This window comes from Scatophagus argus, chromosome 5 (assembly GCF_020382885.2).
Source record: "Scatophagus argus isolate fScaArg1 chromosome 5, fScaArg1.pri, whole genome shotgun sequence".
Classification (NCBI taxonomy): domain Eukaryota; kingdom Metazoa; phylum Chordata; class Actinopteri; family Scatophagidae; genus Scatophagus; species Scatophagus argus.
The window spans coordinates 26,521,119-26,534,376 of record NC_058497.1 but is presented as its reverse complement, the minus strand read 5'-3'; the positions used below and the strand labels follow the sequence as shown (position 1 = coordinate 26,534,376).

The window sequence follows — 13,258 nt, the reverse complement described above, 5'->3', positions numbered from 1 at the left end:
TGAAGTACTACACACAGGTATTAATTGGAGGTATTTGTATTTTGCTCTCATGCCACATCTACTTCGCTACTTTTATCTGACAGCTTTACATTTAGAGCTCATCTGTTTCAGAGCAGTTATGAAAAACTGTGAGATTAAGACTATAAATGAAGTCTTTTCTTTTTGTAATAATTTTAAAAGTTTCTCACTATATAACTATTACAAATTGACAAAATGACTTTAAATGACTTTTTCCTCAACATTTTGACTTTATTCTCATTAAATTTGGCAGTTCGTTTTGTGTACCCGTTTAATGGCAGTGATTATGAGCGATGAGCCTCAGCGTTGAATTTATGTTGTTTAAAGTAAAATTAATCATTTTTTCTTCTTCTCCATTTAGCTAAAAAATAAACATTTTAAATACTGAAGTCGAAAATGTTAAACTGTGAGAAACACTAAATATTTATTAATAAACAGAAAACTAAAGTTTATGTACAAACATACAAAAAGTGACTTAAAACAAATAAAACATTTTGCTGCCATAAAAACAAACGTAAGGTGCGTTAAAAACAATACTGATATTTATGAAATCAGCTCGGAGTCACTTGGCGAATGCCGACGTGAATTTTGTCTCCTGGGCTCCTGGCTCAGATCTGGTTCAGTTTGTTCCGGGTCATCTGAACCAGCTGTTCAGAGTATTTCTCGAGCAGAGACATCGTCCTGTCGTCCCCCAGTGGACCAGAGGGGGTGCTGCTGCTCCACCCGTCTCCACCCTGCAGCACCACCTGCAGCTCAGCGTGAACGGCGTTAAACGCCTCCTGCAGGACGGACGACATGAGACGCCGTCGCTCTGAACCGTCGGCCGACGCGCTGAGCTGCACCAAAAGTTTTACGCTCAGAATTAATAAAGTTTATCAAATCAGCGTCTGTCAAAATGACTTCATTTTGAAACTTAAAAGGTTTCTAGAAATTATGATTTTTTGTCAAATTGTGACTTTTTCAAAACGAAGTTCAAACATTTTTTGTGAAAATGTTACGACTCTTCTTAAAACCGAATGACCTTTGACAAAACGTTCTGGTAAATGAAGCCGAGCACGAGGTCCTCTGTCAGATACAGAGTAACTGCCCCGACACTCGGACAGGAAGTTCACCTGTTGGTAGAGGTGCGTGGCTCGTCTCGCCGTGTGTCTCAGCTCGTCGGCGACCTGCTGACACTGCAGCACACTGACCGACTCTTCACCGGAACCTGCAACAACAAACGATTCACCTCTACTGAGAGCGCAAACGCATGTGGAGTTTGTCCTGAGGGGGGCGCCACAGGAACCGCGAGCAGGAGGCGTTAAGAAGTCCAACACTGATAGTGATGGACAGATGGACGTCGCAGTTACCTGTCTGAGGGAGGCGCAGTTTTTCTGACAGAGGTGAGGAGGAGGCGGCAGGCAGGTCGGAGGAGGACGACTCCACGTCCCCAGACGGGTCGGAGGAGGACGACTCCACGCCCCCAGAGGGGTCGGAGGAGGACGACTCCACGCCCCCAGAGGGGTCGGATACTGGAAAGACAAAACTGACTGATGAGAACGTCACAGCTGGAATGTTGTGAGAAGACAATAAGGCGTCAAGAGAAAAAGCTGACATTCATCATCTTAGATAAAACATTTCATATGTTTCAACAATAGTAAAACACTTAGAGAAAGTTGTGATATTTAAAAACACATTTGATTTTTTACAATTTAATACTACATAAAAACATGAAATCTCGTAATATTGTAAATACAACTTTTATATTTCAAGATAAAAGTCGTAACATTTTCAGACAAACATTCTGGTATTAAAAAGACAAAAACATGGAGAATTTGTCCTTGTCTGTCTTACCTGGATCGGTCTGGATTCTGGTCTCAGGCCCTCCTGGACCTTCCTCCTGCATGGAGGCGGAGCAGGAAATGATGTCACAGATGGTGGGCGTACCTGTGGGGGTCGAGGAGGGGGCGGAGCTTTGGATGACGGTTTGATTTGTCGGCGTTTCCTCAACGCTGCTGACGCTCCACCTCCCGACTTCACACAGTGACATCATCTCAGTGGGCGTGGTCGACACCTGCGGGCTTGCAGGTTCATGATGCCGAGACAACAGAGCGACGCTGACGACAGCGACGAGATGAGAGACAGAATCAAACATTTCAAAACACAAAGAAATCAAACTTATTCTCAAAGACCATTTTCAAAATATTCCAGGTGTTTTGTATTTCTCTCTAAATATCTTTTCACACAGACTTTTCCTCCAAACTGTAATGACTTTTTGTAACTATTGTGACATATCCCAAAACAATACAAGCCGTCTCTCAAAGTAAACTGTAGAGTAAAACCAAAAATGTTTGCTGGCAGTAGCAGCAGATCTTACCTGCTGGTCTGGTCCTGATGGGGGTTAGCCCTGGTGCTGCAGAGGTCCAGACCTGCAGGCAGCAGGGGCGCAGGAGGCTGGAGGTCTGCGGGAGAGGAGGACATGTTCTCTTTCTCCTCCTCCTGAGTGCAGGTGGAGGTGGGTTGGTCCTGGCTCAGTTTGGCCCTGGAGCTGGCTGTGGTTCCCAGATATCCGAGCTGAGGCGTCCCGTGCTGGACTGAAGACACCACACTGCTGGTGTGGGCTCCCTGAGTCCTCGAGGTGATGTCTGATTGGTTACGATTTAAAGCAGAGGGTCAGAAACTAAAACGTGATGAGAGAATCTCAGGTAGAGGTGAACAGGTGAGTGATCTTTAACCAGACCAGGTGTTCAGGTGGCCTTTGTGTTTGTACTGAAGCCCACAAGCAGCAGGAACACTTAAAAGGGCTCAAAAACAACTGAAGGAGTTTCAACCTGCCGTCTCAGATGTACACGACAAACCGCATAGGACAGCCAGCAGCTGTTTAGCTTAGCATTAAGACTGGAAACGGGGACAGAACCAGCCTGACTGTCCGGCTACCAGCACCTGAAAACTCAGTCACGAACAGGTTTTATCTCATCTTTCTTCTGAACCCCACACCACCAGGTTTAAGTGACAGAAGACAGTTTGATGTCCCAGAAAAGCCATACAAACACCCAGGTGTCCACGCACACACACCTCGCAGCCTTTCTTTACACTGGACGATAACCACAGTGTGTCGTCGGCGTGTTGGACGGCGAAGGGGTTGCTGGGAAATCAAGCAGGAAGCTCTGCGCCGAGGGACCGAGCGGCTGCATCTCGCTGTGAACACACACTCGTCTTTACCAACATGTGGGGTTCCTCAGGGACGCGTCCTGGAGCTTCTGTTAATCCTATCAAACCTTGTATTGATCTAACATTTTAGTAAATTTGTCTGCGCCTGAATCGGTCATTTCCAAAAAGAACAAACCCACTTTTTACATGTCCGAGCCCGTCTTACTGTATCTGGACTACCGACACGAGTCTGACTTGTGTGTCGCTTTGTGTCCCGATTACATGCTAGTTAGCCCAACTTAACGACTTCCTCGTTCCGAAACAACGTGACGAGTCCTCCCATGTGTTCGCTTGTTCAGAAGGTTTGCAGGCTGTCAGTCAGTCGGTCGGTCGGTCAGTCAGTCGGTCAGTCGGTCAGTCAGTCAGTCAGTCAGTCAGTCAGTCAGTCAGTCAGTCAGTCAGTCAGTCAGTCAGTCGGTCGGTCGGTCAGTCAGTCGGTCGGTCAGTCGGTCAGTGCCATCAGCTGTGAAGAAGGTCAACGTTACAACGTCGAGTCGTGCTGTTTGCGGCTGACTCACCTCCACTGCTGCCGCCGCCGTTTCCTCTCTGACTGGACTCGGCCGAGGTGACGTCACCGCTCAACTCAGAGTTCACCTGAAAACAAACATTTAGTCCCTGATTGTCCTGAATGAAACTTAATTAACCAACCGTGTGAAATCCTAATGTGAATCCTGACGCTGTGAATCAGTCGTGCGGCTCAGGTGAATTTCAGGTGCGTTTGGCGTCATTCAGGTGTGTTTGTACCGATGTGTTGCTGGCGCCGCTCTCCTCTGAGATCCCGGTGGGGATCGAGACCGGAGGCGGAGCTCGGCTTGGCCAGGCCCTGAAAACAGCGCAGGAACAGGCTTATCGCCACGACAACAACCATCAGTCATCCTCAAAGCAGAAAACTCGTCTGCCCTGCAGACCAGAGGACTGCGGGTCAACGGACCTGATTCTGTCCTGGAATCGGGACAGGAAGCGGGTGGAGATGCTGAGTCGAGGGTTCAGGAAGTGTTTTTCCTCCGGGGGCTGAAGGGTCCTCGGGTCTGTGTCAAACTTCTCTGAAAGGTCAGAGGTCACAACACGTCAGCGTACATGTGACGGACTGGACTTCTAACTCTGCTAGCGAGGAGTGTTTGGTACCGTCGCTCAGACCGGAAGCCAGAGTGTCAAAGTGGTTCTTCAGAGAGTTTCGATCGTCGTCGTCCTCCAGACACAAACTGCCCACAGAGCTGCCCTGGCTGAGAGAGTCTGTGTCTGAAACACGACACAGGAGGGTCAGCACAACCACCACCACACCACAACAACAACAACAACAACAACAACAACAACAACAGCAGCTGTGTATACAGAGTTCTGCTCTCTGACCCGCCTCCTGCTGCGGCTCCAGACTTCCTGCTGAGCCTTCAGAGCAGGCGGAGTCTGGACTCAGCTGAGTGCTCCACACTGGCCCCGCCCCCTGACCTTTGACCTCCAGCTGGGTCAGAGCCTGCCGAGGGTCGGCCACACCCTCGACGTCAAACTCCCTGGCAGCACACAAAAGTACTGATCAATAGAAACACACATGATGCGTTCAGGCGTCCCGTTTGTGTGGTGAAGACGAAGCTCACCTGTCAGCATCAGCGTTGCTGGGGTACAGAATGTAGCTGCTCCTGTCCTCACCTGGATTCTGCAGCACCTGAACATCACACACACACACAGTCAGACACCTTCACACCTGTTCAGGTCACCACAGCGTGAGTCAGGATCTGCTCTCACCTCCTCCTCCTCCTCCACCTCCTCCACCTCACCCAGCAGACTCTCCAGGCTCTGAGGGTGGAAGTCTTCCTCTTCCTCCTCGTCCTCCACCTCCTCCTCGTCCTCGTCCTCCACCTGACTCGGAGAGAAGTTGGAGCAGATGATCAGAGGGTCAAGCTGCTCTGACCAGCGACTCCGTACCTGACGAGGCTCAGCATCTGATTGGATGACGGAAGAAGCTTCGCCTTGACCCTGCTACACACACACACACACACACACACACACACACACTCAGGAAATCGATCGACAAACAGACGTATTATCTGTAAAGTGATCAGTAACAAAGGGCCTCAAACTGACCAGCCGTCTGAACCACATGGGCAGCTTTCCGTTGGTCTGAAGCGGTGGAGGATCTGAAACACAACAGCAGGACTCAGACACAAACAGTCTTCAGCAGCGAAGACATCCAGTGAGACACACTGTGCTGTGCCACGTCCACAGGAGGCCGTCGGGCACAACCACATAGGACAGGATGAGTGCAGTCCTGGTCGTACCCTGCGAGTTCTCCCACTGTACTTCCTGTCACTTCATGTTTAGGCTCAGCTGCTGAGTCACAGTAAGCTAAACATCTGACACACACGCAGCTGAAAACAGCACAAAGACGACACATTCGTGTTTGAATCAGTTCTGTTTCGTCACTGCAGGTCTGCTGCTCTCCCTGATCGGTTGTTAAACGAGCAAACGTCCTTCTACGTGTTCACACAGTTGGCCAATAATTCTGCTTAAACCTGAGCAAAGACCTGCTTTCCACAAAAAGCAGCTCCAGAGTCCGCCTGAGGGCCACGACAGAAGCTGCTGCACAGACGGAAATCCTCCTTCTCACCTGCAGTGCAGTCCGGTCTGGCTGGAGTCCTGACGTCAGCCTCCTCCTCCTCCTCCGTCTGAGGCAGCTGACAGGAAGGTACGGTGATGAAGGTCTCCCTCCTGAAACAGCAGCATGACGGTTTGTCCTTCTGTCTGACCCGAAGACGTGACAACTGATCCACTAAACGAGGTCTAATCAGATCACAAGTTCCTCCTGCAGACGTCTCACCTGATGTTCTGATGTCTGCGGCGGCAGGCTTCAGGTGCGGCGGGCAGTCTGAGGCCCCGCCTCTTCCTCATGGTGCTCGTCATGTGAGAGTCCAGCCTCCACACAAACACACAACTACACAACAAAACACACAGCAATAAAAGCATCGAACAGCTGACGAGTCTGATGCGAGCGTCTTTACCTGTCTGAGGTTTACCTGTCTCCTGACACGGTGATGAGGTGTCTGCAGTCCTGACTGAACCTCATGCAGGTCACGATCTCTGAGGAAACAAACACGGCAGGTAAATCAAACACCTGAAGAAGCAACCGTTTTCCCTGGCATTTGAACTCCTCAGCAGCGAGACTAAAATGTGCCGAATGCGACTCGTCTCATTCGTGTGACTCGCTGACCCGAGTGTCCGAACAGGGCGGCGACACACTCTCCCGACTCGTAGTCGAAGATGCTGATGTTTTTATCAGAGCAGCTGGTGGCAAAGAACGACCCCGACGGATCCATCTGAACCTGCGGAGCACACAAACATCAGCCAATCACGTCACAGGACACGTGGCTTGTGTATGAGGAAGACCAGAGGGGACACAAACCCTGAGCTGTCCTGCTGCACTCAACACAATACAAAAGGTGGACTCACGTCTCCGCAGGACACAGCAGTAACCAAACTAATGGTGGGACCAAAGCCCCGCCCGTACCTTCAGCAGAGCTCCTTCATCACTGGACGAGCCCCGCAAACACTTCTTCAGCTTCCCGGTCTCCACGTTGTAGACCCTGAAGGGAAAACACGCACCGAGGTCAGCTTCGGTCCTCGGAGTTCAGCTGATCTCCGCTCAAGTTTGTTTCTCAGCTCTGACCTGATGTTTCGGTCCTGACAGGCGATGGCGACGTGCGTCCTCGACGAGTCCAGGTCCATATCGTACAGCGTGGTCTTCTCCACCACGTGGTGACTCCTGGAGAACAGCAAACCCTCCGCCGTCTGGACCGCAACACACAAGACAGCCCCAACATGGTGCGTTTGAGTTCGGAGCGAAGCTCGTACGCTCAGCGGGCTTTAAGATCCGCGTGTTCACACTGACCTGCTCGGCAGTCTGGAAGTAGATGCTTTTGTCAGCCCCGCAGCTCACCATTCGCACCTCCGGACTCTCACCTGGAACACAGGTGACACAACGCGTTTCAACACAACACTTTCAATGGACTCATGACGGCTAACGCAGAAACATTAAAGACCGACGGCCCCTGACGGTGAGACCATGCAGGTAAATCCGTCGCTGCAGGGGAACCCGTCCAGCCCCGCTGAGCTCACTCACCTGTGAACTTGACAGCCGTGATGGAGGCAGAGTGGTCGTTCAGAGTCTGTTCCAGACTGTAGTTCTGCTCCAGGTTGAAGATGTGGATCAGTCGATCCCTGCTGGCCGACGCCAACAGCTTCACGCCTGAGACGCAAACACAAAACGTCACATCGAACTGACAAATCAGCCTGCAAACGTCCAAACAAACACCTGTGAGTCGAGCTGCAGCCGCTGGAGTCCAGCAGGAGGAACAAGACGAGCCAACGTCACGGCTTCAGTCTGAGTGACTAAATGTCTGAAGGTGGTTCGGTTTTCAGGATCCAAACAATCATCGGGGATGTTTAGTCATTCTGCTCCAAACCCAGCCAATCAGAGCTCACCGACAGGCTCTGCTGTGTGTGTCACAGTGTCGCCCAGGACACGACCTTTGACCTCAGGTCTCACCTGTGGATGTGGGGGAGAACGCCAGACACAACACCTCCGAGTCGTGAGCCTCAATCTTCACCAGCTCATCCAGAAACTCCAGACCAAAGATCCTGAACGAACACACACACACACACGTCAGCAGGCCTCGTCACACACCCATCCGGCTCTGTCGCGCCGTGTGCTTCAATGTCTCTTACCGCAGGTTTCCACAGCGGTCTCCCGCCGCCAGGTGCCGTCCATCGGGACTCACTCCCAGCACTCGGATGCCAGCCTTCCCATCAGCCCCTGCTGACTCCGCCCTCTCGCCCTCCGCCTGCAGGTGCTGCGTGTCCTCCCCCACATACAGAATCCTCAGCAGGTCCTGAAACACAGGAAATGATTTAAAGCTACAAATGAAGTGCGAGAATGTCTACTAGTACACATGTATCAGTGTACTAGTACACATGTGCAGTGCTGGTCTCACGTTGCTGTAGAAGTTTCTGTGTCCAGTGGGGGGGTCGGTGTGCCACAGCCTGATGGTGTTGTCAGATGAACAGGTGAAGAAGGAGGACGGAGGAAGACAGGCCTGAGACGCATCTGACAACTCCGGATACACCTGAAGAGAGAGAGAGACAGAGACACACACACACACACAGACAGACAGACAGAGAAACACAGAGAGACAGACAGACAGAGAGAGAGAGAGACAGACAGACAGACACACACAGAGAGACAGACAGACACACAGAGAGAGAGAGACAGACAGACAGACACACACAGAGAGACAGACAGACACACAGAGAGAGACAGACAGACACACACACAGAGACAGACACACAGACACAGACACACACACACACACACACACACAGAGAGACAGACAGACACACACACACACACACACATCAATGCTGAATAATGTTCTTATTAAACTGGTTAAAGATTCGGTAACATTTATGACTGAAAGTACTCATCATGGTATTTTAGTATTGCTTGTAGTATAAAAGCATTTCAGGTAGTATTGAAGCAACAGCTTTCTGGCATTACTGAAGTATTTTTGACACAGGAAGTGTTCATGTAACCATGGCAGTACTTCTGGGAGTATCTGCAGTACTTACTTCGACGCTCCACACTGAGCTGCTGTGGTACAGAGCAGAGTACAGCTTCCCCGCGTTCCTCACGTCCTTGACGTCCCACACGTACACGCTGTGGTCGTTGTACACACAGGTCAGGTGTTTGGCGGCGGGGTCGAAGGTCAGCGCTAACGTGTCGGGGTACTGAGCGCCTGGACTGCCAGGTAACAGGCTGCTGCGGAAACAGACACACAGTTAGCCATCACGGTCGGTTTCCTCGGCGTTCCCGAGCGTCTGCAGCATCTGTACCCGGGCTGTGCGCTCTGGCGGAGGTCCACTCCCAGCCGGTGGGGTCGCTGCAGGGTGGTGACGTACTGCAGGTTGGACGGGCTGAATACTCTGATGACGCCGTCAGCACAACCGCAGAAGACGAAGTCCTCGCTGACGACCAGGCAGCTCGCAGACGACGTCTGTCAACGTTTCATTTGTTCGGTTTGCATCAACACGTCAAAGAAAACAAGCAGCTTTTATTCTGAAATCAGGTGCGTTCACTGCACACGCTGTTTATTAACGTGTAAGTGTTTCATAACATGTTCTATGAATGCAAAGTGCGCTGCTGAAGAACATCAGTGTGTTAAGTCTTTATCTCCTGTCGTACAGGTGTGCGAGATGCACCTGCACAGGTGCTCCTCACTGACCTTGAGGTTGACCCAGGCCTCCAGCTGTCGGCTGCTGTTGAACAGACACAGCAGGCCGGAGCCGGTGATGCAGTAGGTGCTGCACGCCATGAGGCCACGCCCACACGCCACCCCGCTGAACACACTGTTCTTATGGTCACCTAGCAACCCTGACCGCCCAATCAGGGGCACCGTGCTGTTTACCTGGACACAAAAGGAAAAACTGAGTTCAGACCACCATGAAATGAGCCATGATTGGCCGAGCAGGCCGTGAAGCAACAAAGGCTGAGTCGTGATTGGCTGGTCATGACAGTACCCGTCGTTCTTTTGAGGCGTCCAGGTACCAGAACTTGACGTGTCTGTTTCCTGCCGTGACGAAGTAGCTGCTGTCCTGAGCGAAAGACACGGCGAACACCCTGCTGGACACTTTGTTGGAGGCGATGACAGAACCTTTCTGCTCAGAGGACAGGAAGGACAGGAAAGACAGGAAGCAGGACAAATCCTGAACAACACGAGTTTCTGCCAGTCAACAAACTCTTTGGTCAGTCGTATCGGCTGGCGATCCTCACCCTCCAGTCCCACACGCTGACAGTCATGTCGTGCTGGTATCCCACTGAGACGATGTAGCAGCCGTTGGTGGAGAACGCCACACAGGAAACGCCGTATTTATGAGACTGAACCTCGGCCACCTGACCTCCGTCCACCTCCCACACACGCACACAGGGCATGTGCCCGCTCTGAAACACACACACACACTCAGATACAAACACAACTCCAGCTGTCCTCAGCACACTCAGGTGTGTGGCCCTCAGCTCTTACCTCACCAGTGACCAGATGTTTTCCATCATGGGAGAAGGCCAGAGCACTGAAGGGTTTCCTGGAACACACACACACACACACACACACACATAGTTTGACACCATCACAGCACCACCAGTCTGCAGACGGTGAGGTCTCTAGATGTCTCCACAGCGCCTGGAAGTAAAACGTCTTCACATGTGGACGTCAGTCAGACTCAGACCTCAGCTGCACACGACGCCGAGCTAATCGGCTAACTCAGATCTCCGGCTAATGAGCAACAGGCTGCTCGCTCTCTCCACCTCCACCCGACGGACGTCAGGTCTGTTGGGTGGAGTAAAATTAAAGGAGATGAAGCTCATCACAGGACAAACCAGAAACCTACCAAACCCCAGTGCAGTTCTATCGTTTTCACTGACAGATTTCAAACTTTGCTTAGTTCACACTAATCCTAAACTATCAAGTACAAAACCCGCGACAACCAGCTGCAGCTGCACGTGGATCCGGTTACATCGGACAGGCGTGACAGCGTCAGTGAGGCTGGATTACAGTGTGTCAGGACATAAACGAGCCCATGTCACTGAGAGACGGGAGCAGATTTTAGGTCGCTCACAGGCTCAGTGAGCAGGTGGAGCAGGTGGAGTTACCTGGACGAGTTGATGATGTGTCTCTGTTTGTTCTTCTTTGGGTGAAGCAGCACGATGACACACCTGAAACACAAACACAGTCAGGATTCATTCAAATAAAAATCACAGCAGGAGGTCAACTTGACCACAAACAGACTGACGGACAGAAAAGAGAAAACATCAGCTTTCAAACAAGGTTATCCCACAGTGACGGAGGCGGGGCTTACCCTGCAGGATAGGCTATGAGTCCAGTGTTGGGGTCAGAGGTCAAACCGCTGCCACTTGCTGTGCTGATACCCAGAACTTTCTCCAGACTCACCTGAAACACACACACACACACACACACCAAAGTGCACTCACAGCTGGCGCCTCACAGCAGGACAAAACCTCACTCGGTACAACTGAGCTCATACGTAAAAACATCAACGTTTACGGTCGACTCCACATTAAACCTGCGCTCAAACCACTTCTTCATTTAGAAAGAATTTCAGATAAACTCACTTTAATGACTAATTAGTCACTTAGCAGAAAATTAATCGCTAAATAGATAAATATGTCAGATTTTTTCTGGCTCCAGCGTCTTAAACGCAACAATTTGCTGCTTTTCTCTTCTGCATGACAGCAAACTGAACATCTTTGGGCTTCAGTTTGCCGGTCGGTAAAATGAGAATATTTCAGACATCACTTTTTTCTTTCTCCTGACATTTTAAAGCGACTGAGCCCATCATCATCATCATCATCATCATCATCACCTCTGACTGCACGCAGCAGCGTGTCTCAACAGGTAAATGACAAAAGTAACGAATCTGAGCCGTCCAGTAATGATTAGTGAATGAAAGGTCCTGACTGGGGAAGACAAGGTCCCGGTGTGGTTACGTGAATGTGAGGGGATGCAAACATGTCAGCATTAACAGGAGACTTTTTAAGCGTTACATCTTGTTACAGGCCTCACCTAAGCGGCATTAAAAGTCGGTTTCTTTAGTTCGGACAGGACTGCAGGTGGACTCGCTGTGTCAGCAGTCCAACGGTTTTGATACTTCAGCTGAGTCTGTTTTTACGTCTTTCGTAGAATCTGAATTGTGTTATTTAGATGTAAATAAACCTTTCCTGTCGGCAGGCCGTGTCACAGATCTCAGGGGGCCTGTAGCTTCTCTTTTTGTTGTCTAAACAATAGCTTGTTGTTGTGAAAAGTTAGCTAACGTCGCAAATGCAAAAAGTCACAAATGTTGTGTTTCAGCAGATTGTGTACATTTTCGTGTTACGGGTTTGGTCACAGTTGGCCTTTAAACTTGTTCCAAACTTTGAGCTCTTCGGTAAAACTCCCTGAAACGCCAGCCGAGCTAGCGGGGCTGTGATGCTAACAGTTAGCCCTGTTAGCATCGCATCGGAGCCTACCCGGCTGCTGGAGGACTTCTTGAGCTGGCTCGGTCGGCTCTTCCGCCCCGCTGCTTGTCTCCTTTTCGCGGTGTTGACTGCACCGCAGTCCGCTCCCTCTGCCATGGTAACGGACTCACTTTAACTTCACAGCAGTTACAAAGCTATTCGGGCCGAAACACCAGAGACAAGACAGTTTAAGAAGTGCCGTACTGGTCCATAAAAGCTCCGTGCTGCTTACCAAAAGCAGTAAAAACTGATAAAACTCTGCCCGGGTTAAAATGATGGAGGACTAGCTTAGCTTCATGCTAACTGACGCTCAAGGAAACCTGACACTTCTGTCTGCGGCGGGACTCTAATTCAAACTGAGCTCCGCCCACCAGCTCAGCAACCAACCAATAGACGACAGAGACATGCTCACTGCCCCACAAACAACCAATGGGCCAGCGAAACTCCGCTCGTTGTCCACCAGCAAACCAATCAACATCGATCTAACTGTGGCGACCCGGGTGTTCAGAATCACACAATCAGCTTCATTGGTCGAGTGAACAGCATCACACAGAAGGAATGTACGGCTTCGACCGGACTGCTAAGTGAACGTGGTGCAGTAAAGACTTCATATTATCATATATGTCATTCGAGTTTAAGAAAATGAACAACATTTCCAAAATAAAGGAAACCCTGTTATGCCAACGGGGTGAGCATTTGTCTTCCTTTTCCCCGCCATCCCACGTTTAAGTAGAAGAACCAAAACACGTTAAAGTCGGTTTGAGATGTTGGAGCCCACCTGTGGAGCCCACCTGTGGAGCCCACCTGTGGAGCCCACCTGTGGAGCCCACCTGTGGAGCCCACCTGTGGAGCCCACCTGTGGAGCCCACCTGTGGAGCCCACCTGTGGTGACTAGAGCATCATCTTAAAAAAAAAAAAGGTGGGGGCAGTCGTGGATCAGCGGTTAGGGTGTCGGACCCGTAACCGGTGGATCGCTGGTTCGATGGTTCGATTCCC

General features: G+C 50.7%; 1 protein-coding gene across 6 annotated transcripts; it reads right to left on the bottom strand.

The window, feature by feature from the left end:
- Positions 1-228: 228 nt before the first annotated feature.
- wdr62 (WD repeat domain 62) lies at positions 229-12,632 on the bottom strand. 6 transcript variants are annotated; one of them, XM_046390073.1, is made up of 34 exons: positions 12,275-12,632; positions 11,107-11,198; positions 10,901-10,963; positions 10,275-10,332; positions 10,025-10,192; positions 9,772-9,909; positions 9,477-9,659; positions 9,088-9,248; positions 8,824-9,013; positions 8,190-8,321; positions 7,924-8,087; positions 7,745-7,836; positions 7,319-7,444; positions 7,088-7,158; positions 6,866-6,987; positions 6,707-6,782; positions 6,410-6,521; positions 6,216-6,279; positions 6,020-6,133; positions 5,810-5,910; positions 5,287-5,339; positions 4,948-5,181; positions 4,800-4,867; positions 4,558-4,715; positions 4,333-4,446; positions 4,139-4,250; positions 3,952-4,030; positions 3,726-3,801; positions 3,073-3,195; positions 2,375-2,642; positions 1,852-2,114; positions 1,368-1,529; positions 1,131-1,225; positions 229-854 (listed from the first exon to the last, which is right to left on the bottom strand). In XM_046390073.1, the coding sequence occupies exons 1-34, from the start codon at positions 12,377-12,379 to the stop codon at positions 627-629; spliced, it is 4,365 nt and encodes a 1,454-aa protein (XP_046246029.1). In that variant the 5' UTR covers positions 12,380-12,632; the 3' UTR covers positions 229-626. The 6 variants fall into 6 exon arrangements, with proteins under 6 accessions (XP_046246029.1, XP_046246031.1, XP_046246030.1 ...); XM_046390075.1 differs by having other exon boundaries at positions 4,948-5,178; XM_046390074.1 differs by having other exon boundaries at positions 8,824-9,010.
- Positions 12,633-13,258: the final 626 nt, after the last annotated feature.